General features: G+C 41.9%; 1 protein-coding gene across 1 annotated transcript in view; it reads right to left on the bottom strand.

The window, feature by feature from the left end:
* DNAH7 (dynein axonemal heavy chain 7) overlaps positions 1-2,103 on the bottom strand; it is a 255,888-nt gene extending 253,785 nt beyond the window's left edge. Inside the window, exons 1-2 of the mRNA XM_004701731.2 lie at positions 2,074-2,103; positions 1,888-1,950 (exon numbers count right to left, since the gene is read on the bottom strand). Coding sequence (XP_004701788.1) covers positions 1,888-1,950; positions 2,074-2,103 — 93 coding nt within the window. The remainder of the gene's footprint in view (positions 1-1,887; positions 1,951-2,073) is intronic.
* Positions 2,104-9,832: the final 7,729 nt, after the last annotated feature.

Below are 9,832 nucleotides of genomic sequence, written 5' to 3' on the forward strand. Positions count from 1 at the left end.
ATTATCTTGGCCTCACCTCTGATTCCGAAACCTGGCTAAGTGAACTTACAGACCAGGGCTGGCTCCAACCCATGCAGGAATGATAGTACTTTTACTTCCAGCAAATGCCTTTTGCCTTCTGCCGTGGGATTTCTCCAGTGCTATAGCTGGGAGCTCTAGAGGCAGCACACCATGTGCACAGAAGAGGGGCCAGAACTGGCTGAGAATAACCCGCTCAGGAGCAACTCACAACCAAAAGGCGAAGGAGCTGAATGCTGCTCCCCACTCAGGCTCGGGTGGGCCATTCTGCAATATGGATTCTATATGTTCCCCTCAGACCACGGCAGCCTCGTCACTCCGGCTGCCTAGTGTGGAGCCAACTTGTACTGGCTGCTGCTCCTCCCAGCGATACCCTTCCCAGTCCCTTGTATCTCCTTCCTGGGATCAAGTCTCAAATCGACACAAGTCCGTGTTTCGGGCTCCCTTTTCCCAGAAAACGAAGGGCACAGACACTCAACAGTCAGTGCTCTTGCCTTGGTCCATCTACCCTGCCATAGTTTCACTCTCTGGTGCTCCGTCAAGTACGAAGGTCACCGTGATGCCAACAACAAGGATCGCTTCAGAAGCATGAAGTTCTGCACGGAAATCACTGTCGGCCCAACTAAGGTAAGATCATTTTATTCGAGGGCAAATCTTAGCATTGAAATTAAATTTTTTTTGAAAGAGATCAAAAAATTAGATTTTTAAATATCTCTTAGACTACGATTTCCCTGAAAAGATATAAAACTTAGCAAAAACCTGAAAAAATGTGAGAGACAGCCACAAAAAAGCTGTTTTTAAAGTTTTTGAAAAGTTTTTTTAAAGGAGCTTAGAGGATAAATGTATTATTTGGTCACTGAATATTTACTCACTAAGTAAACGTAAATATTTCTAAAGTGATATACAATAAAACATACCCAAAAAGCTAGAGTCAAATTTTATTTTTTAATTTAAAAATTTTTCAATATGTCAAAGTGAAAATGAAATATCTACTCCATGTCAGGTTTTTGTCTCTTAAAATATAAACTTTAATACCAACTTTTGCAAAATGGGAAATAAGTAAAACTAAAAACATACTATGATTTGATATTATAATCCTTGCTATTAGGTTTTCAATTATAACACATGTTTTGAAATGGCTACTAGTCACTATCTAGAATTGTTCATTCATATTTTTTAAGGTCAAAGCAGCTTTTCCATCCTGAGCTTATAAGTTCTCTTTCACAACAAATAATGTTTATATTGAACCCCACTTTAACTTGCAGGATTCATATGAGTATAACTCAAAGACATCAAATTCAACATAATTATGACAGTTAAATTTATTGTAATAAATTAGATTACTATAAAATCTAACTTATCCAGAGCTTTGTCAGTTGAAAATGTCTATTAACTGTCTCTCCCACAGCATAATAACTTATAATCATAATAATGAATGTGTGTGTGAAGGCCTGAGGGTACCCAGCATTCTCATTCTGGAAATCATCTCCTTAGAAATTAATCAAACCCACTTTCTGCTCATTTCAACCTGAGGAGCTGAAGCTTAAAAGAAGTAAATAAGCCAACACAGACACGAAGGTCACAGATCAGATTCTGACAGTCTGCAAACTGAGCCCTTTCCTGACTTTTCATCAGAAGATTCAAATGTTCTTTGCATAACAGCAAATTACAGCTTACGCTTAGTTTATTAAGGTCAGCCATTTTTTTCCTAAACAGAACCTCATATTATTTTGTTATCAGAAAACACTCAAATAGAGTACAAGTTTTAAAATGAGAAATTTTGTGGCGTTATTTTCACATGTAAGAACTATACTATACACACTATCAAAAGAAACAAAAAAAAAGTAAGAGAGCATAGAGCTAGATTACCATAGGCAACTGTGGTAAAAATGTCAGGGGCGTCTTGGATTTTTCTTTGCAAGCGGATTTACCCTGCGTTGAAAAATACAAAAACACAAAATGGTTTAATTCAGCAATGCTAAAATGAGTGAATCTCCCCATATTTTTATGTGTCTCTGATACAGACTGGAGGAGATCCATATCTGTGCCCCTTACAAGGATGGTGACCCAAAAGAATGCAGACATTATCCCACAACGTCATTAGTCTCCCATGTGAGCCAAGCTTAGCTAACGATAACTCAAAGTCAGGCACAGCCAGATTCCGAAGAGGATGTGGAACAAGGTATACCACGGCTAATGTCAAATTGAAAGCACAGAATAGCAGAAAGATGTTTACATGCTTTTTATTGACTATGCAAAGGCATTCAACGATGTGGATCATAGCAACTTATAGATATGATGAAGCACAGAAATTCCAGAAAACTTCATTGTGCTCACGCAGACCCATGACACCAAGGAAGAGGTAGGCAATTGAAGAGAATGAAGGGATAAAGAGTGATTGGAAATCAGGAAAGGTGTGCATCAGAATCACTCCATCACTGTACGTATTCCATCACTGTGCTGAGCAAACTGAACCACAGCAAGAAGAACTGGCAGGACAGTTTTGGAAAGACTCATCAACAACCTGCAACAGACCGACGGCACAACCTCGCAAGATATTGAAGCACTTACTGATGAAGATTAAAGACTACAATATTCAGTGTGCATTGTATCTTATCCTAAAAAAAAGATCCTCACAAGTCGACCAATAAGCAACATAATGATAGTGAAAATATTGAAATCGCTAAGGAGTTTTGATTTCACTTGGATTCACAAACAGTGCCCACCAAAGTAGTAGACAAGAAAAGACTAGGTAATAAATCTGGTGCAAAAGACCTTTTTAAAAAAATCATTTTATTGGGGGCTCTTACAACACTTTTCACAATCCATCCATACATCCATTGTGTTGAGCACATTTGTACATTTGTTGCCATCATCATTCTCAAAACATGTGCTTTCTACTTGAGCCCTTGATATCAGCTCCTCATGTTTCCCCTCCCTCCCTGTTTTGCCCTCCCTCATGAACCCTTGATAATTTATAAATTATTTTGTCATGTCTTACACTGTCCGACGTCTCCCTTCACCCATTTTTCTGTTGTCCATCCCCCAGGGAGAAGGTTATATGTAGATCCTTGTAATCAGTTTCCCCTTTCCACCCCGCCCTCCCTCCACCCTCCCAGTATAGCCACTCTCACCACTGGTCCTGAGGGGCTCAAAAGCAAATATGTTGTCTTCAGGACTTAGGTGTGACTGATCCAAGACATGGCATTTTTAATGGCTTCAAGTGCACAGGGAATAATTAATAAAGGAGACTAAAAAAATTGATGCATTTGAATTGTGTTGGCAAAGAATATTGAACATACTATGGAGAAGAACAATCAGATCTGTCTCGGAAGAAGGACAGACAGAACGCTCCTTAGAAGCAAGGATGGCAAGACTTCATCTCGGGTAATCTGGACGTGCTATCAGGGGAGACCAATCCTTAGAGAAGGATGTCATGCTTGGTAAAGTAGAGGATCAGCGGAAAAGAGGAAACCCCTCAATCAGATACATCACAATCACTGCATCAATGGGTTCAAACATCAAGTGATTGAAACCATGGCACAGAACATGTTTTGTTGTGCTGTACAGGGCTTGTTATCAACGGGAGCCCACATAACAGCAACTATGAAGTAAACGAATTGGGAAGCCCGAGCGGTGTCGTGGGTTACAAATTGAGCTGCCATCCACCTGGTCTGCAATCGGAAACCACCAGCCACTCTCGAGGAGAAAGAGGAGCTCTCTTCTCCTGGAAAGATTTACAATCTCAGAAACCCCCTGGGGCAGTGCTACTCTGTCCTAGGAGATCACTAGGAGTCACAATGAACTTCATGCAGTGAGTGAGATAACGTAAACTACGTAGTGTCCAATATTAAAAACATAGGCTACAGAGGACATGACCTTGTAACTGAAAATCCTAAAGAATCCATGAAAAACAATGGGAGCTAATAAATGTGCAGCATGGTGGCAGGTTGCAAAAACAATACATGAAAATCTGTTGAATTTCTATAGACTGGGAATGAACAATCAGAAAATGAAATCGGTAAAATAATTCCCTTGATAGTCCCTCAAAGAAGAATGAAATACTTCATAGTTGTATCATCAATCCCACTGAGATGTAAAGTAGGAATTCGCTCTGAAGGCTGCATCTGTTTATGGTAATTTATGTGCTAGTTATGCTGCGCTCCTTAAATCTTGTCTCCACCCTTTTCTTCTGAGCTGGGCCTGAAGGGCTGACTGCTTCTGGTTTCTTGTGGGAATTGGTCAGTGAGAGATTGGAGAGGTAGAACTGAGAAAGATTGGGATATTTATTTCTGAGCTACTCCTAGTGTCTCACAGTTCTGAACAGTAGCCAAACCACCACCACCCCCAGCACACACACATACACACCCCGTTCAGCTCCCCTCAGAGAACTGCTCTTGTAAGACCCTACTTCTTACCAGGTTCTGAGAATGGCTTCAATTCCTGTCCCACCAGGCCTGGGGATGGTAATGGCTTCTGATTGCTACTCACATTTGGGTGTTCTAGCACCCTGTTGGTTCTCTTAACTTTGCTCACACCTCTAAAAATAATCTTTTTACGAATTTCCTTCACTTACATCCTTTTGAGCATGCTACTTGTTTTCTATTGGGACCGCCCCCCCAGAAAATTTTACATTAACAAAGCTAAACTTTCTAAAGGGCTTAGGTATTCCTTAAGCATTCTGACTTTGCGGTTCATTTTTATCTTGCTGGTTTTCATCTACTTGTCTATTGGAAGAGTTCTTGTATTGTTGGTATTTTCCAAGTATTAGTCTTCCTATGGAGTTTTCAAATTATTTTTGTTTTCAATATAGTTTTCAAATCTATTATTGTGTCTGATCAAAAAATTTAAATATTCTCACATTGTAAGGTCATTTATGGCAGACATAGTTGACATGTAATATCTCCCTTTTGGCCCATTTTAAAGTTGTTTCAGTCAAAAATAAAAGAACAAAAAGTGAAGGAGCAATATATGTGGCTTTAGCCTCTGGTAAATCCCTTCTGACATTGACCAGGGATGTGAATAGCCTTGCTATCGTGCAGAATGCATTGAAAAGTGGATTATTAAAGATACAATTAGGCTAAACATAACATCTTTTTATTGGATTTCCCTTTAGACCCGTTTTGAATCTGTTCTAGTTTTTAGTATTTTGGTTTCCTTTTCGGTTGAGGTTTTTCTCTGTTTTACTTTATCGTTGTTAGTTTTCTCTTAAAAATATTTTTCTGCATATGAAATCCAGGACAGATAACTCTACAGAGACAGTAACTGGAGGAATGGTTTCTTGGAGACTGGCAGGGAGGTTGGGGGAACTGGGAAGCTAATAACAATGAGGACAAGGAAGAAAGTGTTCTAAAATGGATTGTGGTGATGACAGTACAACTCTTCTTAGTACGACTGACTACTGAATTGTATAGCTGGTGAATTATATATATGCCAATAAAGTTGGGTTTTGATTTTTGTTTCTTTTTCATTAATCATCTTATTGGGGGCTCTTGCAGCTCTTATAACAATCCATACATCAATTGTATCAATCACATTTGTACATATGTTGCCATAATCATTTTTAAAACATTTTCTTTCTACTAGAGCCTTTGGTATCAGCTCCTCTTTTTTCCCTCACTCTCCAACCCTCCCACCCTTGTGGCCCCTTGACAAATTATAAATTATTTTCATATTTTACACTGACTGCTGTCTCCCTTCACCCACATTTCTGTTGTTCATACCGCAGGGCTGGAGGGTTATATATCAATCAATGTGATCAGTTCCCCTTTCTCTCCCTTCTCCCCCATCCTTCCCCCCAACCTCATTGTATCACTACTCCCATTACTGTTTCTGGGTTGTTTTGTGTTGTTTGTTTGTTTTTTAAGAAAGAAATTAATTTCATAAGTGCAAAAGTGCTGGGGTAGAGAGAGGCTAACAGCGGTTTCCTCTTCTCTGCTTACAATTTACAATGGATTTGTGGGGAACTCTCAAAGCTATTGGCTATTTGCATCTTTAACCTCCTGAAAGTTCTTCTACTGAAAATCAAAATGACTTTTTGTTTGTTTTAACTAATTTTAAAAGTTTTGTGAGCATGAATTTAATATGATCCATAACACAAATTTAAAATAATGTGGGTCATAATGAACTTTAAAAAGATGCAAAAGGCTTCTATTTGTTTGGAATATCTAATTTAAGAACCCAGGCGTCAAATTGCTTTACTGAAAAATGCCATGTCACTCTCTGCCTTCCACTCCTGAGATGAATATGTTAAAATCTCCTTCAGGAAATATGATTTAACCACCTGTTCACTTTTTCACACTGAATGAATACATAAGTAAATGTCAAGTAAAACTGGCATTTCCAGAAGTTTAATCCATTCTGTTTGTTTTAGGTTAGAATTGGAAAAACTTTCATCCTTTTCCAAAGGGGAAAAAACTAACAACCTGCATTCTAAATTAGCATAATGAAAAATATTAAAATTTCAAATCAACCAAAGCAATGAAATAGGGCCCCCTGCTGTTTAAAAATAGTATGCAATGAATAAAAATAATCTGAGATGGTCTAATTCAACATCACACCATAGAAATGAAGCAAAACTTAAAACTCAACTGACAGGGGGCTTTTAATGGGTGTTATTTGGTCATAGATAAGTATATTGGACACTTTTTAAATAAAAGCTCTTTGGGTGTAGATCATAAGAAATGATGGGTGACATCGTGAATAATGATCATTACAGAACATTTAACGGTGCCTGCCTGTGCAGCATCTGCACATAGACCAAAAAGCAAATTTCAGGACCGAACAAGAGGATGCTGCAGGACTGCAAAATCAGGAACGGTTTGCATCAACGTTGTATCCTTTCACCATCTTCCTCCATTTGTATGTTAAATAATCTGAGAAGCTGGTATATAGGAAGAAGGCAGCATCTCAAGTGGAGGAAGATTTCTTCTTCATCTGATATACAGAGGACACCACGCTGTGCGTGGGGAGGACTTGAAGCATTTATTGATACAGATGGAAAACGATAGCCTTCAGTATGGATTACCTAAACCTCCACCTAAAGAAAACAGAAATCCTCACAGCTGGTCTAACCAGCAACATCATGGTCATCAAGGTGGTCAGGGACTTCATTTTCCTTGGACCCACCATCAGCTCCTATGGAGTCTAACAAGGTATCGCATGGGGAAGCTTTCTGCAGGAGACCTCTTCAGGGTTTTCAACAGCAAAGGACTTGAGAACTAAGGTGCGTCTGAGGCAAGCCAAGTGGTGCTAGCAACCACTTCGTGTGCCTGGAAAAGATAGACAATGAATACGGAAGACTAAAGAAGAATCAATGCATTTGGTTTCTGATGTTCCAAGTATTACTTGATGCACCATGGAGTGCGAGATGAGGGACCAAATATCTGCCTTGGGAGATGGACAGCCATCAAGGGGAGTGTGATTTTTGTCTCACATGCTCTAGACACGTTTATCCGGAAGCACCAGTCCCTGGTGAAGGACATCATGCCTGGTAAAGTTGAAACAAGAAGAAAACAAGAGGAGCTGATAGCAAGGGCTCAAATAGGAAGTAAATGTTTAGAAAAGAATGATGGCAACATATGTACAAATATGCTTGATACAATTGATGTATGGATTGTGGTAAGAGCTATGAGACCTCAATAAAATGATCGTTTCATTTTTAAAAATTCAATAAAAATTTCAATAAAATTCAATAAAAAGAAAACTCACTGCCATGGAATCCCAATGCACAGCGACCCCAGAGGGCAGAGTAGACTTGCCCTTTGGATCTCTGAGGCCGCGAACCGGCTCCATGGCAGTAGAAGTCTTTCCTGGGACTGACAACCTCATCCGGTGGTTTGGAACTGAGGACCGCGGGGAGCAGCCCCAGGTCCAGAGTCAGTGAAGGAGGACTAGCCTCCATGAGATGGAGAGGCTCAGAAGGGGCCGCCTCAATAGGCTCAAGCCTCGCAACCCGGCCCTCAAGAACGAAAAGTGATTCGGATTTCCCCTCTGCGCGAAGGGGGAGATCCCAGTTTAGAAAGACGGCATGATTTGCCCAAGCTTAGAAGACAGCATCGCCGCCGGAGAATTGGCTTAGGCAGCACTTGCACAGCTCAAAGCGCCGGCACCTCCGATGCGAACGCAACAGGTCCCAGGTTGGGGCACTCAGTGGTTGTAGTTTAAACTCTTCGTTTAAACCGCTGCACTGAGATGTTTGGTTGCTATGACAACACCAAGGGCGAACAATTGGGAAGAAAACCTAGAGCAGTATTCTCGGGGAGTACCCCAAATCCCAGTGGTAAGCGGGGTGAAGGGATCGTAACAAGGCGTCTCCTGGGGAGTGGGGGGAAGCGACCCCGCAGAGAGCGGGCTGGCGGGGAAGGACCTGGAGTCTCACCTGCTCGGAGCTCATGGCTGCGAGATGCGCTGAGGCGCTGCCCGCCCCGCGAGGGGAGGCTCCTGGGACCCTCCGATCCGCGCCCCCTGAAGCCCCTCGAAAGAGAGAAGCGAAGCCTGGGACCTGCCCGGGACCCGACTGCAGCGCCCGCTTTTCCTCAGTGCCAAGGCTGTCTAGCGTCCCTTGCAAGGATCGTTGCTAAGCAACAGAAGGAACAGATGGGAGCCCTGTTCCACTTCCGGTCATCTGTTTGTGCTTTGGACCCAAACCCCTGAGCTGGGGCACGTTCCTACAGGAGGCACTCCTGCGTCTGTTTGGTGCATGCTGAGTTCAGCGTGCAGGGGGCCATAGGGGTCACGACCAAGGGTTAAAGGCCATGATGATGCCCTTGTCCACAGTAAAAAAAAAAATCCTAGGACTGTTTATCTCAGACTATTACACCCTCCCTCGAACTGAAATGGGTGTGCGGGACCTCTGCCTTCACCCCTCAATTTGTTAGTTTCAATTGTGCCTAGTGGAATGAATGATTGCAAACTTCAGGGCGAATGGGCGGGACTGGAGCCAGGAAACACCTATTTCTTATTTATTATCTCTGTGCTTCCAACCGCCTAGATCCCTTCCCTGGACTCTAACCACATGCTAGAAAACCATCTCTTAGAAAACATCAGTAAAAGAACCTTTAAGTTCCACTAAACTAACCGTTTGAAATGGAGGACTACACAAAAGGCACTGTGCTAGGCTGTAGGTATTCAAAGGAGTCAACCAGACTTCAAAAGATGGTAGAGACTATGAGTTCAAAAGTATAGCCACTCCAGGTGTTGAAGAGGTTTTGGAAATATTGATGGCAACATATGTACAAGTGGGCTTAATACAATTGAATAGTGGGTTTTTATAAGGTTAGTAAGAGCCCCTAAATAAAATAATTAATAAAAAAAGGAAAATGGATGACTTAATTGGAAGACTTAGCCATAGAAAGGCAAGGAGCTAAATTACCAAGGTTATGACTCAAACGGAGCAGAGAGGCAAATTGTGAGCAGAAGTCTCTATTGCACCCAGAAGAATTTACTTCAGAGGACAGCACTGAATCTGCAGCTCCGGGAGAGGGACATGTCTGATCAGAGCACACAGGAGCAAATGAAGGGGGAGGAAGAGAGAGTAGAGCACATCCTGGTCCACCAAGCCTTGAGAACGATATTCCTGCTCAGAGCAGCCAATCCACAGAGAAGACCACATGGCCGGCCCCACTATGAGACACAACATCCCTCACTGACCCATAGCCCTACAGGGGACAACACTGGAGACACAGTATGGGAATTGCACCCTATCTGATCCTGCCACACCAAGGAAAAACACTAAGGGGGTGCAACAGAACAGCAGGGGAATGGAGCGGCGAGGTCCCCAGGGAATGCTGAAGGTGGACTTTGGGGCCAGGGC

The sequence above is a fragment of the Echinops telfairi genome, unplaced genomic scaffold (genome assembly GCF_000313985.2).
Source record: "Echinops telfairi isolate 266 unplaced genomic scaffold, ASM31398v2 ScPeMD7_3;HRSCAF=10, whole genome shotgun sequence".
Lineage (NCBI taxonomy): Eukaryota > Metazoa > Chordata > Mammalia > Afrosoricida > Tenrecidae > Echinops > Echinops telfairi.